The sequence below is a fragment of the Pelobates fuscus genome, chromosome 2 (assembly GCF_036172605.1).
Source record: "Pelobates fuscus isolate aPelFus1 chromosome 2, aPelFus1.pri, whole genome shotgun sequence".
Classification (NCBI taxonomy): Eukaryota; Metazoa; Chordata; class Amphibia; order Anura; family Pelobatidae; genus Pelobates; species Pelobates fuscus.
The window spans coordinates 243,436,732-243,460,305 of NC_086318.1; the positions used below are offsets into that span (position 1 = coordinate 243,436,732).

The 23,574-nt window shown below is 44.1% G+C and overlaps 1 protein-coding gene across 1 annotated transcript in view; it reads right to left on the reverse strand.

Annotated features, from left to right (window-relative positions):
• The window catches only part of NMBR (neuromedin B receptor), a 421,697-nt gene that overhangs the window by 90,420 nt on the left and 307,703 nt on the right, over positions 1 to 23,574 (reverse strand). Inside the window, exon 2 of the mRNA XM_063443305.1 lies at positions 20,818 to 21,166. Coding sequence (XP_063299375.1) covers positions 20,818 to 21,166 — 349 coding nt within the window. The remainder of the gene's footprint in view (positions 1 to 20,817; positions 21,167 to 23,574) is intronic.

The window sequence follows — 23,574 nt, forward strand, 5'->3', positions numbered from 1 at the left end:
AGGATTCTGGAAAATTGCATTTCCTTCCTTAATGATGCTGTACACATTTAGTTAATTTTCATTCAGTGCTAGCATCAGCATATTCCAATTTGCTCTTAAAACATAAAAATATATAAATAGCAATGAATTATGTTTATTTTTCAATAGCTGAGCTAGAAAGCTGTCTTTAAACTTATTGTGTATTCTACCCCATTATCCTGACTGAAAGCCTTGCAAAATTACCATACAGAATCCTCTGTCTTACATTACCTTCTAACACATATTTCATTATCCCTCACTGCTTTACATTGTAGCCGTTAAGAGACTTACGCTGAATTTAAATTTAATACAGTATATAAACCTATATGGTAGTGCTTAAATGGATAATGAATTGAGTTTTGAAAAGTACAAATCTTTACAGTTTTGCAAGAATGGATAATGAATTGAGTTTACACATTCATTTTACACTTGATTGCACCAGAAGGCTAAATTGGACGTAAATTCAAAGACTATTACATTCTGCTAAATTATATACTTTGTTGTTTAACTGTTAGGACAGCTCATTATTTGGAATATAAAGAAACAGTGACATACTCTTGATCAATGACATGCAGTTCTTACAGCCTTAGGCACTGTCATTTCAGATTTTAAAGTGAAGTAAATGGTCACTGGCACATCATGTAATATGTACATTTACTTTTCTTCTATTATTCCATTGCTAGAAAATTCAATATATCTCACGACAAACAAAATGGATCTTATGTTAACCTTTTACATAGCAACATAGTATGCTAGTCATAACATAATATAATAATATATAAATCAGTAATAGGCTCTCCAAACAATAGTGATGTACCGAACGGTTCGCTGGCGAATAGTTCCTGGCGAACATAGCGAAGTTCGATCCGCCCCCTATTCATCATCATTGAGTAAACTTTGACCCTGTGCCTCACGGTCAGCAGACACATTCCAGCAAAGTAGCAGCAGACCCTCCCTTCCAGACCCTCCCACCTCTTGGACAGCATCCATTTTAGATTCATTCTGAAGCTGCATTCTTAGATAGAGGAGGGAAAGTGTAGCTGCTGCTCATTTGATAGGGAAATTGATGGCTAGGCTAGGGTATTCAGTGTCCACTACAGTCCTGAAGGACTCATGTGATTCTGCTGTAAGGACAGCACCCCAAAAAGCCATTTTTAGAGCTAGAACATCAGTCTGCTTTTTTTTTTTCTGTGTAATGTAATTGCAGTTGCCTGCCTTCCAGCTTCTGTGTCAGGCTCACAGTGGATACTGTGCCCACTTGCCCAGTGCCACCACTCATATCTGGTGTCACAATAGCTTAAGCTTGACATTTAAAAACAAAAAATGTTTTTTCACTGTAATAGATTGAATAGCAGTTAGTTGTCTGCCAGCTTCTGTGTCAGGCTCCCAGTGGATACTGTGCCCACTTGCCCAGTGCCACCACTCATATCTGGTGTCACAATAGCTTAAGCTTGACATTTAAAAATATTTTTTTTCACTGTAATAGATTGAATAGCAGTTATTTGTCTGCCAGCTTCTGTGTCAGGCTCACAGTGGATACTGTGCCCACTTGCCCAGTGCCACCACTCATATCTGGTGTCACAATAGCTTAAGCTTGACATTTAAAAACAAAAAATGTTTTTTCAATGTAATAGATTGAATAGCAGTTAGTTGTCTGCAAGCGTCTGGGTGTCAGGCCTTCAGCGTGTACTCTGCCAACCTCTGCAAGTGCACTTTGCCACTCATATCTGGTGTGACTATAGCGTGCCTTTAAAAAGAAAAAAAGTATTTCACTGTAAGCTAATAGCAGTCAGTATCCTTCAAGCTGGTGTGTCAGGCCTTCAGCATGTACTCTGCCAACCTCTGCCACTCCACTTTGCCACTCATATCAGATGTTACAATAGCGTGCCTTTAAAAAGAAAAACGTTTTCACTGTAAGCTAATAGCAGTCAGTGTCCTTCAAGCTGGTGTGTCAGGCCTCCACTTTGCCACTCATATCAGATGTGACAATAGCGTGCCTTTAAAAAGAAAAAAAGTTTTTCACTGTAAGCTAATAGCAGTCAGTGTCCTTCAAGCGAGTGTCAGTCCTTCAGCGTGTACTCTGCCAACCTCTGCCAGTGCACATTGCCACTCATATCTGGTGTCACAATAACGTGCATTTAAAAACAAAAAACTTGTTTCACTGTTATAGATTGAATAGCAGTTACTTGTCTTCAAGCGGGTGTGTCAGGCCAACAGTGTGTACTCTGCCAACCTCTGCCAGTGCACATTGGCACTCATATCTGGTGTCACAATAGCGTGCATTTAAAAACAAAAAACTTTTTTCACTGTTGTAGATTGAATAGCCGTTACTTGTCTTCAAGCGGGTGTGTCAGGCCAACAGCGTGTACTCTGCCAACCTCTGCCAGTGCACATTGCCACTCATATCTGGTGTCACAATAGCGTGCATTTAAAAACAAAAAAACTTTTTTCACTGTTATAGATTGAATAGCAGTTACTTGTCTTCAAGCGGGTGTGTCAGGCCTACAGCGTGTACTCTGCCAACCTCTGCCACTGCACAGTGCCACTCATATCTGGTCTCGCAGTAGCTTGCACGCATAGTGCCACTAATCCAAAAAAAATTACAGGCAGAGGCGGGCCATCGTGGTCGTGGTGCTGTGATTCCCTTTGGCCCTAGAATAATGCCCAGTTTTCAGAGGCCATGTACCCTGAACTTGAAAAGTTCTGAGGACATAGTTGACTGGCTAACACAGGACACCCAATCTTCTACAGCTTCCGCTCGGAACCTTGACGCACCATCCTCCTCCAGCTTATCTTCGGGCACCTCTCAAGATACCACTCACCCGCCTGCCACCACCACCAACACTAGCACCACAGCCGCTTCACTTGGTATGTCAGAGGAGTTATTTACACATCAGTTGGAAGAAATGAGTGATGTGCAACCATTATTGCCAGAGGATGTAGATAACAGGGATATGTCTCAGGCAGGCAGCATTACAAATATGGACGTACGGTGTGATGATGATGATGTTGTACCCGCTGCTGCTTCCTTTGCTGAGTTGTCAGATACAAGTGAAGCGGTTGATGATGACGATGCGTCCATGGATGTCACGTGGGTGCCCGCTCGGCAAGAAGAAGAACAGGATGAAAGTTCAGATGGGGAGACAGAGAGGAGGAGGAGGAGACGAGTTGGAAGCAGGGGGAGGTTGTCGCAAGGAGCTAGTGGCACAGTCAGACAGCATGCATCGGCACTCGAGGTCAGCCCAACAGCACGCCAATCAACGCATGCTGTGTCCACCACCAGTATGCCGTCATTGCAGAGCTCAGCAGTGTGGCATTTTGTTTGTGTGTCTGCCTCTGATAACAGCGATGCCATTTGCAACTTGTGCCAAAAGAAACTGAGTCGTGGGAAGTCCAACACCCACCTAGGTACAACTGCTTTGCGTAGGCACATGATCGCACATTACAAACGCCTATGGGATCAACACACGAGTACAAGCAGCACACAAACTCAAAGCCGCCATCCTCCTCCTGGTCCAGCATCTTCAGCCACGTCAACCACTGCTGTCCTCCTTACCCTCTCTCAACCATCCGCCACTCCGTCTCTCGCCTTGAGCAGTTCCCGCTCATCTGCCCACAGTCAGGTGTCTGTCAAGGACATGTTTGAGCGTAAGAAGCCAATGTCAGAAAGTCACCCCCTTGCCCAGCGTCTGACAGCTGGCTTGTCCGAACTATTAGCCCGCCAGCTTTTACCATACAAGCTGGTGGAGTCTGAGGCGTTCAAAATTTTTTTAGCTATTGGGACACTGCAGTGGAAGGTACCCGGACGAAATTTATTTTCACAAAAGGCAATCCCCAACCTGTACTCGATTGTGCAAAAGGAAGTAATGGCATGTCTGGCACACAGTGTTGGGGCAAGGGTCCATCTGACCACTGATACCTGGTCTGCAAAGCATGGTCAGGGCAGGTATATCACCTACACTGCGCATTGGGTAAACCTCTGACCACTGATACCTGGTCTGCAAAGCATGGTCAGGGCAGGTATATCACCTACACTGCGCATTGGGTAAACCTGCTGACGGCTGCCAAGCATGGAATGCGTGGCTCTGCAGAGGAGTTGGTGCCACCTCCTCTACTCCTCCTACTCCATCCTCTTCCATAACCTCCTCGGCTGAGTCCTCTTCTGCTGCTGCGTCTTGCTCCACATCAACAGCACCCCCACAGCTCCCCAGGTACTATTCCACATCCCGGATACGGAAGTGTCACGCCGTCTTGGGTTTGACTTGCTTGAAAGCAGAGAGTCACACCGGACAAGCACTCCTGTCCGCCCTGAACGCACAGGTGGAAAAGTGGCTGACTCCGCAGCAACTGGATATCGGCAAAGTGGTTTGTGACAATGGAACAAATTTTTTGGCGGCTTTGAAGTTGGTCAAGTTGATGTCAGGGTACCTGAAGTCTCTACCTCGGAGGAGGTTAGACTTCCCGACGGCCGTTCTCTCAGCGGGGCTGATTCATCCAATCCTCACAGCTCTCATAGTCATTCCCACGCCGGCCGCGAGAGTCCCGCTTCCTTTTATGACACGACGCTCAGGAGTCGACGTCATGACGGCAATCACATCCCGACCTGTCAATCTAGTTCGGAACAACCAATCAGGGCTCGGCAAGGGCGGAGTCATCAATTAAAGAACCAGGGTATAAAAGAGGGATGTGTGTAATGGTTCATTGCCCTGTCGTGGTTCTAGCTTGTCTGGTTCCTCAGTGCTCTTATGTTTATTGTTCTATTTGGTTTTGACTCGGCTTGTACTATCGTTCCTGTTTACCTCTCGTGTCCTTTGACCTCGGCTTGTCTCTCGCTTACCTGTTCTCTCGTTCCCTCGACCCCGGCTTGTCTCTGACTATTCTCTGCTCTCTCCTTACGTTAGTCCGGCCATTCTAAGGTCCGGTATACGTACATCTCTTCTGTTCGTACTCTGCGTGTTGGATCCCTGTCCCGATCCTGACATTACGACAGGGCCATGGATCCTGCAGGTACAAACGCTCAGCTTGGTTCGCCTGACTCGAGGTTTGAAGCCATGGACCATAGAATGGACCAAATGGCTCTAGCACTGCAAGCATTACTATCCCATCCAAGTAATCAAGCAGAGGAGATGCATACTCCATCTATCTCTCTTGCTAACACAGGCCTAGAGGTAGCCACAGGGGAAACGTCTTCCCGTGTTACTTCCCCTTTACGGTATGGCGGTGCTCCGGATACTTGTCGTGGTTTCCTAAACCAGATAGGAATTCATTTTGAATTACAACCCCGCGCCTACCCTACAGACAGGGCGAAGGTTGGATTCATAATATCGCTACTCATTGACAAAGCTCTTAGATGGGCTAACCCTCTGTGGGAGAATGATAATCCAGTAGTCTATAACTATAATGCGTTCATTACTACTTTTAGGAGGACTTTTGATCCCCCAGGGAGAAAGGCCAGTGCTGCTAGATTACTATTACGTCTTAGACAGCATAGTCTAACCCTTGTGGATTATGCGCTAAAGTTCAGATCCTTGGCGGCAGAGGTCAAGTGGAATGAACAAGCCTATATGGACGTATTTCTGAACGGATTGTCAGATGCGATCTTAGACGAGGTTGCCACAAGGGATCTTCCTGAAAATTTAGAGGAATTAATTTCATTTATTTCTCGTATAGATGAACGCATGAGACAGAGGCAGAACACTCGTGATAATGGTTATAGACCTTCCTTAAGACTAACTCCCGCATTTCAGAATTCTGAATCTACTATTCTAGCTCTCCCAGAACCTATGCAGATTGGCAACACTCACCTTTCAGAGAATGAAAGACAATATAGGAAAAGGGAGGGTCGGTGTATGTATTGTGGAGTAGGAGGCCACCTACGCCTTAATTGCCCTAACCGTCCGGGAATCGCTCGCACCTAAGTTTCTCCAGAGGACAGGCCTTGGGTGTTTCTATTTTGTCCTCTACTTATGATTACAGGGATCATAGGCTACTATTACAGGTTTCTTTAACTTGGGAAAAGGGAGTACTTAAAGCTATGGCATTAATAGATTCCGGAGCAGCTGAAAGCTTTATTGATCAAACCTTTGTCAAGAAACATTCTATCCCCTCTCAGTTAAAGGAGACTCCCTTGGCCGTTGAGGCCATAGATGGTAGACCGTTATTAGATCCAGTTATTTCTCGTGAAACTTTACCAGTTAAACTAACCATTGGTATTTTACACGAGGAGGAGATTTCTCTCATGCTTATCTCATCCCCTTCAGTTCCTATAGTTTTGGGGTATCCCTGGCTTAAAAAGCATAACCCTACTATTGATTGGGAACAAGGTGAAATAGTCTCTTGGGGTCAAGGTTGGCAGAAAGGTTGTGTACAGAAAGTCTCACCGTTGTGCCTAGTGGACACACCTAGTAACTCTAACAAGCCCACAGATTTACAGATACCTTCCCAGTACCAGGATTTAAAGGCAGTCTTTGATAAGAGGAAGGCTGATACTTTACCCCCACACAGGTCCTTTGATTGTAAGATTAATCTCCTACCTGGTACTATGCCCCCGAGGGGCAATGTATATCCTCTATCCACTAAGGAGAACTTAGTCTTAGAGGAGTACATTCAGGAGAATCTAGACAAAGGCTTTATTAGGAGATCCTCTTCTCCAGCCGGAGCCGGTTTCTTTTTTGTAGATAAAAAAGACGGCACACTACGGCCTTGCATTGATTATCGGGGCTTGAACAAGATAACAATCAGAAATGCTTATCCGATTCCCCTAATTACTGAGCTATTTGATCGCCTGAAAGGTTCTAAGATTTTTACCAAGTTAGATCTGAGGGGAGCTTATAACTTGGTGAGAATTCAGCAGGGTGATGAATGGAAAACGGCTTTCAATACCCGGTATGGCCACTATGAGTATACGGTAATGCCCTTCGGGCTTTGCAATGCCCCTGCTGTATTCCAGGACTTGATTAATGAGGTTCTTAGGGAATTTCAACATGAATGTGTTATAGTTTATTTGGATGATATACTAAAACATTCTAAAGAGTCCGAGATTCATCACAAACAAGTCAGAAGGGTATTGCATAAACTTCTACAGCATGGGTTGTACTGCAAATTGGAGAAGTGTAGCTTTGACCAATCTCAGGTAAATTTTCTTGGTTACGTTATTTCTGGAGAGGGGTTTAAGATGGACCCTGTTAACCCCTTAAGGACACATGACATGTGTGACATGGCGTGATTCCCTTTTATTCCAGAAGTTTGGTCCTTAAGGGGTTAAACTCCAATCTATCTTGGATTGGCCATTGCCCAAGGGACTCAAGGCCATTCAGAGGTTTATCGGTTTCTCGAATTACTATAGGCGCTTCATTAAGGGGTACTCGTCTATTATCGCTCCTATTACCAACATGACTAAACAGGGTGCTGATACTAAGACATGGTCTCCAGAAGCGCTTGTTGCTTTCAGTACTCTCAAGGAACAGTTTGCCTCAGCACCGATATTAGTTCATCCAGACACATCTTTGCCTTTCTTACTCGAGGTAGACGCCTCAGAGACAGGTGTAGGCGCTATTCTGTCCCAAAGGTTAAGTTTGAATAAACCACTGCATCCATGTGGTTTTTTTTCCAGGAAATTGTCTGTCCCTGAGAACAGGTATGATATTGGTGACAGGGAACTGTTAGCGGTAATTTTGGCTTTGAAGGAGTGGAGACATTTGTTGGAAGGGACTTTACACCCGGTTACTATTTTGACGGATCACAAGAATTTGTCATATATAGGGGAAGCCAAGCGATTATCTGCCAGGCAGGCTCGTTGGTCTTTGTTCCTTACTCATTTCAACTATGTTCTCACTTATAGACCTGGTTCTAAGAATTCTAAGGCCGATGCATTGTCCCGCCAACATGAACCTTCTACTATGCCTGATATGTTTTTTTCTTCTATAGTTCCCAAGCGTAATATTGTTGCCAGCACTAGCATTAAGATTCACTCTCCGTTGCTGGATGAGATCAAGAAGTTACAACATCTGGCACCCGGACCTATTCCGGGGGACCGTTACTTCGTTCCTCCTAAACTCCAACTGGAACTTATGCAGTGTTTTCATAACAGTAAATTTGCCGGACATCCTGGCATACGCAAGTCATGTTCTTTGATCTCTAAAGATTTCTGGTGGCCTTCATTACGTAAGGATCTTAAGGAATTCGTCGGGGCATGCGATGTCTGTATGAGGACTAAACAACCTCATACGCTTCCATGTGGGCTTTTGCACCCCCTAGAAATTCCTGTGAAACCATGGTCTTGTCTGGCTATGGACTTCATCGTTGATTTACCGGTTTCTAAAAAACATACAGTTATCCTCACAGTAATTGACAGGTTTACCAAAATGGCTCATTTTGTACCTCTGCTCAAATTGCCCTCTTCTCCCGAATTGGCTGAAATTTTCGCGAGGGAGATTTTTCGTTTACATGGGATTCCTTCTGAAATCGTTTCTGATAGAGGTTCCCAATTTGTTTCCCGGTTTTGGAGATCCTTCTGTTCCCAGCTTGGTATCAAATTACATTTTTCCTCTGCCTATCATCCCCAGTCCAATGGGGCTGCCGAACGCACCAACCAAAAGGTTGAACAGTTCTTGCGCTGTTTTGTTTCTGAACACCAGGACGATTGGGTCGGTCTGATTCCTTGGGCGGAGTTTGCGCACAACAACAGTGTTTGCGATTCTACTCGTTCCAGCCCCTTTTTCATGAATTATGGCTTTCATCCTTCCGTTCTTCCGTCGGCCTCCCCCTCCCAGGGGATACCGTCGGTTGATATTCATGTTGCCAATCTGAGGAAGTTGTGGGATCAGACTCGACAAATCCTTATTCATAATTCCATGGTGTCCAAACGACACGCTGACAAACGCAGAAGGGTGGCTCCTGTATTCTCTCCGGGTGATAGGGTATAGTTGAGTACCAGAAACATCCGCTTGAAAGTTCCTTCCATGAAATTTGCTCCTCGTTACATAGGTCCTTACAGGGTTCTGTCTCGGATAAATCCTGTTGCATATCGTCTGGCTCTTCCGCCTGCTTTACGCATCCCGAACTCCTTTCATGTTTCTTTATTGAAGCCTTTGGTATGTAACAGATTTTCCTCCACTGTGCCTTCCCCTCGTTCTGTCCAGGTTGAGGGTCAGGAGGAGTATGAGATCAATTCCATCCTCGATTCTCGGATTTCTTGGGGGAAGGTGCAATATCTTGTTGACTGGAAAGGATATGGTCCTGAGGAGAGGTCTTGGGTGGTCCAGGAGGATGTGCATGCTCCTCGTCTTCTCAGGGCTTTTCATGCTCGCTTTCCGTCCCGCCCCGGTTCCTTCCGCCCGGTGGGCGTTTCTGAGGGGGGGGTACTGTCAGGGTACCTGAAGTCTCTACCTCGGAGGAGGTTAGACTTCCCGACGGCCGTTCTCTCAGCGGGGCTGATTCATCCAATCCTCACAGCTCTCATAGTCATTCCCACGCCGGCCGCGAGAGTCCCGCTTCCTTTTATGACACGACGCTCAGGAGTCGACGTCATGACGGCAATCACATCCCGACCTGTCAATCTAGTTCGGAAAAACCAATCAGGGCTCGGCAAGGGCGGAGTCATCAATTAAAGAACCAGGGTATAAAAGAGGGATGTGTGTAATGGTTCATTGCCCTGTCGTGGTTCTAGCTTGTCTGGTTCCTCAGTGCTCTTATGTTTATTGTTCTATTTGGTTTTGACTCGGCTTGTACTATCGTTCCTGTTTACCTCTCGTGTCCTTTGACCTCGGCTTGTCTCTCGCTTACCTGTTCTCTCGTTCCCTCGACCCCGGCTTGTCTCTGACTATTCTCTGCTCTCTCCTTACGTTAGTCCGGCCATTCTAAGGTCCGGTATACGTACATCTCTCCTGTTCGTACTCTGCGTGTTGGATCCCTGTCCCGATCCTGACAGTTGACACATGTGCCGTGCATGGCACATGTGTGTAATCTGATCGTACAACGCTTTGTGCATAAGTACACAGGCTTACAGGACGTCCTGAAGCAGGCCAGGAAGGTGTGTGGCCATTTCAAGTGTTCCTACACGGCCATGGCGCACGTTGCAGATATCCAGCGGCGAAACAACATGCCAGTGAGGCGCATGATTTGCGACAGCCCGACACGTTGGAATTCAACACTCCTAATGTTCGACCGCCTGCTCCAAAAAGAAAAAGCCATTAATGGATATTTGTATGACCGGGGTGCTAGGACAGCCTCTGGGGAGCTGGGAATTTTTTTGCCACGTTACTGGACGCTCATGCGCAATGCCTGTAGGCTCATGCATGCTTTTGAGGAGGTGACAAACCTAGTCAGTCGCACCGAAGGCACCATCAGCGACATCATACCATTTGTTTTCTTCCTGGAGCATGCCCTGCGAAGAGTGCTGGATCAGGCCGTAGATCAGCGTGAAGAGGAAGAGGAAGAGTTGTGGTCACCATCACCACCAGAAACAGCCTTATCAGCATCACTTGCTGGACCTGCGGCAACGCTGGAAGAGGATTGTGAGGAAGAGGAGTCAGAGGAGAAATGTGGCTTTGAGGAGGAGGAGGAAGACCAACCACAACAGGCATCCCAGGGTGCTCGTTGTCACCTATCTGGTACCCGTGTTGTACGTGGCTGGGGGGAAGAACATACCTTCATTGAGATCATTGAGGAGGAGGAACCGGAAATGAGTAGCTCGGCATCCAACCTTGTGCAAATGGGGTCTTTCATGCTATCGTGCCTGTTGAGTGACCCTCGTATAAAAAGGCTGAAGGAGAATGACCTGTACTGGGTGTCCACGCTACTAGACCCCCAGTATAAGCAGAAAGTGGCAGAAATGTTACCGAATTACAAGTCGGAAAGGATGCAGCATTTGTAAAATAAATTAAAAAGTATGCTTTACACAGCGTATAAGGGTGATGTCACAGCACAACGGGAATCTAACAGGGGAAGAGGTGAAAGTCATCCTCCTCCTCCCACGACCACGCTGGCAAGGACAGATTGCTTTAAAGATGTGTTGGTGATGGAGGACATGCAGAGCTTTTTAAGTTCTACTCATCACCACAGCCCTTCGGGATCCACCCTCAGAGAACGACTCAACCGACAGGTAGCAGACTACCTCGCCTTAACTGCAGATATCGACACTCTGAGGAGCGATGAACCCCTTGACTACTGGGTGTGCAGGCTTGACCTGTGGCCTGAGCTATCCCAATTTGCGATAGAACGTCTGGCCTGCCCCGCTTCAAGTGTCCTGTCAGAAAGGACCTTCAGTGCAGCAGGAGGTATTGTCACTGAGAAGAGAAGTCACCTAGGTCAAAAAAGTCTACATTACCTCACCTTTATTAAGATGAATGAGGGATGGATCCCGAAGGGACTGACAGTGGGCGATACATTCGACTAAAAAAGGCCTGATGAGATGAGCTGCCTTGGGCTAAAAATGGTCCACACGCTGCTGTATTTTAGCTCTGAATGCTGGTTGACTTGTGTGACTTATCCGCCACCAACTAGGGTTCAAGCAATGTTTTAGGGCACTTTCTGCCTGGGAAACAAACATAAATTTTTATGGCCGCTGCTACAGCAGCGGCTGCAACAATACCTAACTTTTCAGGCATGTGTACATGCCTCATTTTTCGGCCCTCTGGTGCTGCACTGTGGCTTCAAAAACCAAACCAAAAAAAAGGCACATAACAGGGATTAAACTGATAGGAATAGTTACTACTTAACACACCACTCCAATCTGGTGGCACATTAGATTGCACGCGCAGTGCCCCAAATTTGAAGTAGGAGGACCGACCAAGCATCTTTTTCCATCTCCCGGTTCCTAAAATCAATGCCATATAGACATCCCCTGATAGGACGCCAGCTCGTTATTCTCTTGGGCGCCAGCTCGTTATTCTCTTTTTCACTTCACTAGGGACACTTTACTGCACTATGGGCTCTTAGACGCACTCTTTGTCCTGAACACTGTTATTCCTAGCCAGCATCTGTGATGGGAAATCAGGCAGTCATCTAAACGTTTAGATTAAACTTTAGCTTAGAACACCCTTGAAGGTGTTTAAGGAGATTAGGGCTAGTTTAGAGGATTATTCTTAGACCTCTCTGAGTCTTTATAGCCCTTCTACCTATCCAGCATTTCTGGAAACTAGCTAAGAGAAAGGGTGTCTGTGTGTCTGTGATACATTTAACTTTATATCACCTTATTGACACTTTATCACTCCAGTCTCCATACTCTCTGCCTATAACCATCTATTTAGAGAGAATTGCCTTGCCCCTGCCAATATTATATAATAGGTAATAGTACTACCATTATTACACAATTAGGTCTCTGAGGACAGGTGTCAATCCATATCTGCCAAGTGACACTATGTAGGGGGAACAGTCTCTATTCTGCTCTGTGTCAGTGTGTATCATGGTCTCTGAGGACAGGTGTCAATCCATATCTGCCAAGTGACCCTATGTAGGGGGAACAGTCTCTATTATGCTCTGTGTCAGTGTGTATCAGGGATCCTTAGGATAGGTGTCAATCCATATCTGCCAAGTGACCCTATGTAGGAGGAACAGTCCCTATTCTGCTCTGTGTCAGTGTGTATCAGGGTCTCTGAGGACAGGTGTCAATCCATATATGCCAAGTGACCCTATGTAGGAGGAACAGTACCTATTCTGCTCTGTGTCAGTGTGTATCAGGGATCCTTAGGATAGGTGTCAATCCATATCTGCCAAGTGACCCTATGTAGGGGGAACAGTCCCTATTCTGCTATGTGTCAGTGTGTATCAGGGATCCTTAGGATAGGTGTCAATCCATATCTGCCAAGTGACCCTATGTAGGGGGAAAAGTCCCTATTCTGCTCTGTGTCGGTGTGTATCAGGGATCGTTAGGATAGGTGTCAATCCATATCTGCCAAGTGACCCTATGTAGGAGGAACAGTCCCTATTCTGCTCTGTGTCAGTGTGTATCAGGGATCCTTAGGATAGGTTCAATCCATATCTGCCAAGTGACCCTATGTAGGGGGAACAGTCCCTATTCTGCTCTGTGTCAGTGTGTATCAGGGTCTCGGAGGACAGGTGTCAATCCATATGTCAAGGTGTCAATATGTCATATGTCAGGTGTCAATCCATATACATTGTGATTTAGGAATGTTAGGTGATTTTTGCCCTTTATGGATTAAAACCAGACTCTGCATCAACTGTATAATTTTCCATGGGAGTTTTGCCATGGATCCCCCTCCGGCATGCCACAGTCCAGGTGTTAGTCCCCTTGAAACAACTTTTCCATCACTTTTGTGGCCAGAAAGAGTCCCTGTGGGTTTTAAAATTCGCCTGCCCGTTGAAGTCTATGGCGGTTCGCCTGGTTCGCCGGTTCGCGAACGTTTGCGGAAGTTCCCGTTCGCCGTTTGCGACATCACTACCAAACAATGATTGCTTACAGCATGATAAGATGGTATCTGCTATTGTGCGTGTGCTGTGACTTCACATTAGAAGTATCTTTCATTTTCCTTTTGCAATATTATTGCCTGTTATTTAATCAATATCAAAATGATCCCATCTAAATGATAATTATTCAGCTGGAAAAACATTTTTTTTGTGTTTTTAAAGATTTTTTTATGTCTTGGAAGAAAAGAAAAATAAACAATGAAAAAAAATGTTTGCCGACTTTTGGTCTTATCTCTATTCTTTGCTGATGAAAGTCATCTTATTAGTTTAATCATGACTTGAACCATTATTTCTATGGAAATTTATGAAAATGATGAATTTGCAAGAGAAGATTAATGCAAATAGAAAGGAAATAAATAAAATACAGCAAAAATAATGAAATATTACATTTAAAGAAAGTCTATGCAGTTTATGTGTGGATGTGAGCACGGGGAAGAGGTGACACTGGCAGTGGCAGTCACTTTTTTATATCAGGTTCCTGCAACAATGTTAACATAAAAATGCAGTGCTTTACAGTCAGAACATCAGCAGTTTGTGGAAGTGACCCACCTAATTACTGAAGTGGCAGACTGAAAGAAAAAAGTTTACTCAGAGACACAACAGGGCAGCAGCATTCGGATGTGAGTCCAGGGACAGCAGTGGCACAGGCAGTGACTGTCACTTTTACATTGGGTCTCTGCAACAATGTTAAAGGACCACTATAGTGCCAGGAGAACAAACTCGTTTTCCTGGCACTATATTATCCTTAGGTCCCCACCAACCTCAGGACCCCCCTCCTTCTGCGATGAAGGGGTTAAAACCCCTTCAGCCACTTACCTTAATCCAGCACCGGGCTCCCTCGGCGTTGGTGACCTCTCCTCCCCCTCCGACGTCAGCTCCCGAGTGGAGCCAAATGCATGTGCCGATTTTTGCATTGAGCGTTGGGGGAAGCGCCTCTAGCGGCTGTCAGTAAGACAGCCGCTAGAGGCTGTATTAGCCCTGCATTGTAAACATAGCAGTTTCTCTGAAACTGCTATGTTTACATCTTACGGGTTAAAACCTTGGGGACCTGGCACCCAGGCCACTTCATTGAGCTGAAGTGGTCTGGGTGACTATTGTGGTCCTTTAAGAAAAAATTGCAGGGCACAGGACCCTTTCCCTACTCCAGAATCACGTCTTTTTGACAGGCTGCAGCACTGCAACATTACCATACTCCAAACAAGGCCTGTCTGTCTGTCTTTACACATAGTTAAGGTATTACTTCTCAAAGCCAGATGTCCTTTATACTTGGGTCACATTTGCTGGCCAGCGTTGACTTTGGAGTGGTGTCTACCATTTTAAATTGCTGGCCAGCATTGACTTTGGAGTGGTGTCTATCATTTCACACATGCAGTCTTTCATTTCATCATTTACCCTCCTAATAAGAGCTGCCACACCTGGATACAGCCCCTATCCAAGTTCAATCCATTTGCTCTCTAGGCTTGCTTCCAGTTTGTTCTTCAAGAGTGTGAGTAATGAAGTCACCTGAACAAGGATGCTATGGTTTGACTTAACTTGTCTGTGACATCAATGAAAGGCTGTAAGACTGCCACTATCTGACCTATAACTTCACATTCTTCCCCTCTGGTGGACATGTCACTTCCATGCACATCTCTTATGAGAATTAATGTTTTCTGCTGTTTGAGGAGAAGTTCCATTTACACCAAAGTGGAGCTCTACCGTGTCACAACATCTTGGCGATGACAATGCTGCAGTAAACTTGCTTCTTCTTGATGCTCCCTCAACTTTTGACTAGCTTTCACACTGCAGTGGAACTACTGTACCTGCTGCCTTTCAAAAATATTTTTCTATAAGTGCTGCCTAAATATTAACTGAACTGTGCTGCTGATCCTTAACTTCATCATATAGCAGACAATATATGAGCCCTGCACTGTCACCACTCATTTCAACTTATGGGCCCGTTGCTTGACAGGGAATATTAGGCTGCAACCAATTTACCATTAGAGACAAGAAAGTGTGTTGTGCAATATAGGAGCACGAAGGTCAGTGCACACTGTGTATGTTTGCCTTAGACAGCTCCTCCTTTACAACTAATACACACTAGTGATACAGAGAGGGTACTAGTTTCCTGCTAAATGTTGTCTCGGTAAGCTTGTGATAATTGGGAGATAGAGTCCATATCAGTTGTTATGGCAAATGACAAATTGCCTATAAATCTTGTCATGGCTCTGACAGCTACAATTCTTCAACAATCAGATGCTGGAATTGTATATTGACCACCTTGAGCTTCCTTCTCATTTTTGGCACAAGCAGAGGGTATTGGTGCTGCTGCTGATAATGATGGTGATGAACCTTCCCCTTTCCTCCCACAAGAAAACAGCCTTGTGATGTGTGTGGAGATGATTGGTCAACCCTGTGCTTGTCAAATGTCCCCAAACGTTTCCCCTGCTAACATCCTTGCCACACAGCCTGCATTTTGCCAAATGCTCATCTCTTACATGATCAAATGCTCCCACACTCCAGGATCTGGCTTCTTCTTCTTTGACTGTTTGCTAAGAGTGTGAACTGTCTCGGCCACTCTAATACTCAAATATTTTTCTCCTCCCTATGAAGTTTAGAATATAATACAGGAATTGTCTTCTTAAGAGATGGTGTGCCATACATTATTTCCTAGGTTGTCAGCAATGTTGTCAACACTATAGTTATGCTGCTGCCCAGCTGATTATCATCATATTTTGATTAACCAGTCTCCCTTACACCCTTCATCTTGAAAAATATTCCTGGCCTCTTTCTTGTGTTGCCACTGCTAATTACTTCATGAAACTTTATTAATATAATTTAGACAAACATGCAGCACAAAATGTATTTAATTTAAAGAAAAGATAGGTGTACTGGATGGACTAGAATTTACATTCAATGCATTTTTCTGTATTTTTTTTTACTTTTTATTATTTAAAAGAAAAAAAAGTGTCCCTCCAAAAAAAAGTTTAGAAACTGCTGTGCTTTACAGTGCTAAGCCCCCCTACACTAAAATGATATAGTCATTGCTTCTTCTATTATGAAAAAAAATACTCTGTGGAAGTGGAAAGAGAATAAAAGTGAGTAATATATGATAAATGGTTACACAATGAAATTCGTGAGTGTAACCATTTATCATATATTACTCACTTTTATTCTACAGCACATACTATGTATTATATTACTGTTTTTTAGGCACTGCTGAGATTCACCTGCCATCTGTATTGTGTATACATATTAGTATTAACTTAAACTATTTGATCATATACCTGTATTTCTCTTGAAGGGTGCACTCCTACTCTGTGTTTGTACACATTGTTGTTTTTTATCTGATTATTAAGGTGTTGGGGATACACCTATTTACACTTTGTGTTTTATTGGAAGCGCCACACTTGTTCTTATCTTATACTATAACCATTTCAAAAACATAAAGTGGTTGTGGTATTGAGAATGTCTTTTTAATACAGTCGCTGCTTTTAACATAAGCCACATGCTCTCTACTAAACACTTCAAATATGTCTTAAATAGTGATGTCGCAAACATAAAATTCTCCGTTCGCGAACGGCGAACGCAAACTTCCACAAATGTTCGCGAACGGGCGAACCGGGCGAACCGCCATAGACTTCAATAGGCAGGCGAATTTTAAAACCCACAGGGACTCTTTCTGGCGACAATAGTGATGGAAAAGTTGTTTCAAGGGGACTAACACCTGGACTGTGGCATGCCGGAGGGGGATCCATGGCAAAACTCACATGGAAAATTACATAGTTGATGCAGAGTCTGGTTTTAATCCATAAAGGGCATAAATCACCTAACATTCCTAAATTGTATGGAATAACGTGCTTTAAAACATCAGATATGATGTTGTATCGATCAGGTAGTGTAAGGGTTACGCCCGCTTCACAGTGACAGACCAAACTCCCCGATTAACGCACCGCAAACAACCGCAAACAGTCCATTTGCACAACCGCAAACTCCCCATTTGAACAAGGTTGGATACCAAGCTAGCCATGTCCCGTTCCTTGTCCTCACTGATGTAATTGAAGGTCTCTTCCTCCACCCAGCCACGTAAAACACCAAGGGTCCCCGAAAGGTGACAACAAGACCCCTGTATTTTTTTTTTTTAAATGTACACTACTGTTACACCAGATATGAGTTGCACTGGTGTGACACTGTGCCACGGCAGGCCCTGAAACGCACACGTGTGAAGGAAACTGACTGCTATTATTTCACAGTCAAATTTCTAGTTTTTTTTTTTTAATGTACACTACTGTTACACCAGATATGAGTTGCACTGGTGTGACACTGTCCCCTGGCAGGCCCTGAAACGCACACGTGTGAAGGAAACTGACTGCTATTATTTCACAGTCAAATTTTTTTTTAGTTTTTTTTTTTAAATGCAAGCTATTGTGACACCAGATATGAGTGGTGGCACTGGGACCACCTTAAAAATATTGGATATCGCTAAAAATCATAATCACTATATACTTTCTCTACAAACCTCTAAAACGAACCAAACTACTCATCCATCTGCTATACCACTTTATCCCACCTAGAACTAGTGCCCAGTTAAAATACTTGACTCTTACTTACCCACACTCAGTCATGCCCCACACATTTCACCACTACTCTCACTGAATCCCTCTGACTACGGCTAAATTCATCTTCTACATCAGAACACTACTCCTAAGATTGGGTTGTATCCATGTCTCGGGTCTTTCATTTAGAATAGGGGCAGCTTTGGTCTCCTTCAACACTGACACTCCAGTGCATATTATTAAAAGATTGGGCAGATGGAAATCCTCAGTCTACAACCGATATATGCCTCATCCCGAGAAAGAAATGAGGAAAGCTTTTAATAGTTTGGCTTTGTAAATTTGATGCAATAAGTGTGTTTTTCTTTAATACCTTTTCATCCTCTTTGCATGAACCCGATTTACATATATTACTAATATGTTTCTGAACATATATATTATATTATTCACTCACTCACTCACTCTCTGGGCCGGCCTAAGACATCATGCTGCCTAGGTCTAACGATAAATGACTATGGGGGATAATGTATAATAAACACAGGTTACTGGCTATGGGGGGGATAATGTATAATAAACACAGGTTACTGGCTATGGGAGGGATAATGTATAATAAACACAGGTTACTGGCTATGGGAGGATAATGTATAATAAGCACAGGTTACTGGCTATGGGGAGTGTGGCAAACCAAGCCACTTCTGGACTATAATGTAGGAAAGGTTGTCTGTAAGTTGTGCTGTGTGCTATGTGTATTTTGCTATGTGTATTGGGCTATGGTAATTCGCATGCTAGCAGCCGTAAGCTACCAGCATGCAAGTGCTTCGTTTGATGAACAGAGGCTATCCGGGCTGTTCGTCAAACGAATACGGGCTCCCCTGATAGACCACACACTTAGAGGCGTGTGGCGCTTGTTAACCGATTGCAACAATGTTGCAATCGGTAATTAGAGGCTCTCCTAGGTGGCCGTTGTTCGACTACCGACCATGCGGCGGTTGGCCATCTTGGATTCTCTATTCTTCAGCGGTGTTCAGCCCGGTGTTCGGTAGGATCGTTCCCCTAAGTGCAATCGACAGATTGAGGGGAACTTCAATGCAGAACCTTATTTGTTGCGGCGTTCGGTCATTTCAACTGGGAGCTGAGCGGTATTCTCACAAAAGATGCGCTCAGACCCCAGCTATCTACCGAACGTTCAGTTATGCCAATGTACCGAATAAAACCCAGAAAATGTATTTTAATGTAAATTGTCGGTTTTGCTGCACGAGGGGATAATCCACTTAACCGTCCATTTTAGTGGGAGTATCCCTCTCGTGCAGCAATGCCTGTTGGGAGAATTATACTGCATGATGAGATAAATCCCCTGAAACATCTGTGAGGAAACCCCTTGCATGGGGAACTGTATAAATACACAAGCCTGTGAATAAAGCCAGTTAGTTGACTCCCAGACTGTGTTTCGTCCGGTTATTGGGAAGATTGGGATATTGTCTTTCTTTCTAGCGCTGACTGTGCATTTACCTGTGATACCAGTGGAGATCGTGGATTATACTACTGCACTCCGCTACAGGGAGGATAATGTATAATAAACACAGGTTACTGGTTGTGGGGGGATAATGTATAATAAACACAAGTTACTGGTTGTGGGGGGATAATGTATAATAAACACAGGTTACTGGCTGTGGGGGAAATAATGTATAATAAGCACAGGTTACTGGCTATGCGGGGGATAAAGTATAATAAACACAGGTTACTGGCTATGGGAGGATAATGTATAATAAACACAGGTTACTGGCTATGGGAGGATAATGTATAATAAACACAGGTTACTGGCTATGGGAGGATAATGTATAATAAACACAGGTTACTGGCTATGGGGAGGATAATGTATAATAAACACAGGTTAGTGGCTATGGGGGATAATGTATAATAAACACAGGTTACTGGCTATGGGGGGATAATGTATAATAAAAACAGGTTACTGGCTATGGGGATAATGTATAATAAACACAGGTTACTGGCTATGGAGGATAATGTATAATAAACTCAAACACACAAAAAAAACAATAATACAAAAAAAAAATAAAAAAAAATGAATGCAGCTTCAGAATTAATCTAAATTGTATGCTGTCTAGGAGGTGGGAGGGTCTGGGAGGGAGGGTCTGCTGCTGATTGGCTGGAATGTGTCTGCTGACTGTGAGGTACAGGGTCAAAGTTTACTCAATGATTATGAATAGGGGGCGGACCGAACATCGCATATGTTCGCCATCAGTGGCGAACGCGAACAAGCTATGTTCGCCAGGAACTATTCGCCAGCAAACCGTTCGGGACATCACTAGTCTTAAACTGAAGCTGTTATTTACTGGCCAATTGCTTATGTGTACTCCAATATCATTGTATTATAAATGTGATTCTTTATATAATTGATTGTGAAAACCTAAAAGTATAAATAAAATGACATAGATCATGCAGGATGTTTTATGCAGTTATTTATGCAATATTCCTCTTCTTTAACAAGGATGACAAATTTTAATGAGGCACATTATCTCCTGTATAGATTTAAAGTGTACTACAGTGGAGTTTTTAACTTCTGTTTACGGATATAATGTAGCATGTGCAGTTATACATAATAGCTAAGTTGATGATTTATAGAACTTGACGTACAATAACAAAGTTGGCAGCTGATATTTAAGCATCAGGAAAGCCAATTTAGATGTAAATGGACTTATGTTAGCACTTGGGTTTGCCTTCAAACATTCTTAAAATAGATTTAATAGACCTTTGGCAATAAATCTCTGTTCTCTTAAAGCAATTAAAAAAGAGACAGAGAGAATAGTATTAGGCTATGATTTACCTGACGTCTGGAATGTTCACTGTATTCCCCCGGAATGTTGAGTGCACTTTTAATAAGAGTTCTTGCTATATGGTAATAGTAAACACTTATTATGGTAAGTGGAACAAGGAAGTAGACAAAAAAAATAAGCACAGAATGGATTTTTGGATGCATCTCATCATTTTGAGGATATGGGATACAAGCTGTGAAGCTGGAGTTGACAGTTCCATTGATGTATGCCACTTCAGAAAATACAGCTTCTGGGACTGCCAAAAGCATTGAAATGATCCAGATAGCAGTTGCTTTTATACAAGTCCACAAAACAGCACTTGTTGTTTGGATATCCATTGGATTTACAATGGCTTTGTATCTGAAACAAAAGAAATATACAGTTCATAATGAGAAACATGTTACAAATAATGCTATACATTTCAAGATCCTTATTAAATGTGTATTTTATATATTTCACTATACTGGATGAGATGCTGTCACTTACAAACAGCTTATAGTTTTACATATAAGACCTGTGTTTAAGAACTACATATTTGTCCTGTTTTTGGCTTTTTTTAGTGTATGTTATGGGAAAATATAAATCAGTTTATTTAGCTGAATATCTGCAATAGGCATATCAGACATTTACATCTAAAGTCTGTTCACTAATTGTACAGCGCTGCGGAATCTGTTGGCGCGTTATAAGTACCACTAATAACTAAATAATAAACTGCCAGAATGAGTCAGCTATCAATAAAAAGATTTTTTTTAAATAACATTTTCAAATGAATATACTATTTGGGAAATAAAAACAGGCAGCAGAATGTAATTACAAACAATATATATATATATATATATATATATATATATATATATATATATATTTAAATTACAATAATTTCTATTTATCTATAGTTAAAATGAAATATTTGAGATCTAAAGCAACAATAACTTAAAAACTATTCTCTATTCAGTGTTTTTTTTTATTAGACTTTTCTAGATGTTAAATTTGAAACTCTCATCTCTAGAGAAGTAAATGTTAATACCTCAGTTCCTTTATATCAAATAGAAACACAGCTGGAAGCTGTCACAAATATTTTAACATAAGTAACATGTCAACGACAGGAATCTACAGTAGGTAAAGTCAAAACAAGTATTAGCTTCATGTACTTTTGAATTATCTCTCAAATGTATATACATAGAAACATATTTTGTCTTTCGCTATAAAGAAAGGTTATCTTTAAATCGCTAGATAGTAGAAAATAGGGCAGACACAAAGTTAAAGTGCAAACAGACTTCTTTTTTTATGGATCACTGGCAACATGTCTGCTCCAACCAGAGGCATAGCGTGGGGGGTGCAGGGGGGGGCTGGCCGCACCGGGCGCAACATCTGGGGGGCGCGCTCGCACTCGCACAGCCATGCTCCAGCTGGAGAGATCAGAGATCTCTCCAACTGGAACGGCAAAAAATAAAACTATTTCATTGATAGGTTGTGGGGCCGCTGATGGAGTGCAGGGCCCCACAACCTACCGCTCTGCATGTCACCCCCCCCATCCTCAAATGAGACCTGGCAGCTTCACCTCCTCTCTGCCAGGTCTCCTTCTCCTGTCCCTCGCGGCTCTGTGTGATGGGAGAGGCGGGGTTTCCTGTTTACTCCTCTCACACAGAGCCCGATCTGCAGGGGGAAGGAGCAGCAGCCTGGGAGGAAGCCGAGAGAAAGGTAGGCACTAATCACCCTTCCCCCCTCCCACTGTGTCCCTAATAACCCCCCCCCGTCACTACTCACCCCCCCTGTCACTACTCACCCCCCGTGTCACTAGTCACCCCCCCTGTCACTAGTCACCCCTTCACTGTCACTAGTCACACCGCCACTATGTGACTAGTCACCCTCCCTCTGTCACTAGTCACCCCCTCACTCTGTGTCACTTGTCACCTCAGTCACTAGTCACCCTCCCTCTGTCACCATGTCACCCCCTCACTCTGTCACGTCCTCACTCTGTCACTAGTCATCCCCTCCCTCACTCTGTCACTAGTCACCCACTCACGTGACAGAGTGAGGGGATGACTAGTGACAGAGTTAAGGAGGGAGTGACTAGTGACAGAGTGAGGAAGGGGGTGACTAGTGACAGAGTGAGGGGGTGATTAGTGACAGAGTGCGGGAGTGGGTGACTAGTGACTCACTCTGTCACTAGTCATGCACTGCCGCACATTGTCACTAGTCACCCCCTCCCTCTGTCACTGTCACCCATTCCCTCCCTTACTCTGTCACTAATCACCCCCTCACTCTGTCACTAGTCACCCCCTTCCTCACTCTGTCACTAGTCACCCACCCCCTTCCTCACTCTGTCACTGTCATCCCCCTTCCTCACTCTGTCACTAGTCACCCACCCCCTTCCTCACTCTGTCACTGTCACCCACTCCCTCACTCGTCATCCCCTCACTCTGTCACTAGTCACCCACTCACGTGACAGAGTGAGGGGATGACTAGTGACAGAGTTAAGGAGGGAGTCACTAGTGACAGGGAGGGAGTGACTAGTGACAGAGTAAGGGAGGGAAGGGGTGACTAGCGTGAGGGACACAGAGTGAGGGAATGGGTGACACAGTGACAGAGGGAGGGGGTGACTAGTGACAGAGTGCGGGAGTGGGTGACTAGTGACAGAGTTAGGGAGGGAGTGACTAGTGACAGAGGGAGGGATGGGGTGACTAGTGACAGTCACCCCCTCCCTCACTCTGTCACTAGTCACCATCTCCCTCACTCTGTCACTGTGTCACCCCCTCCCTCTGTCA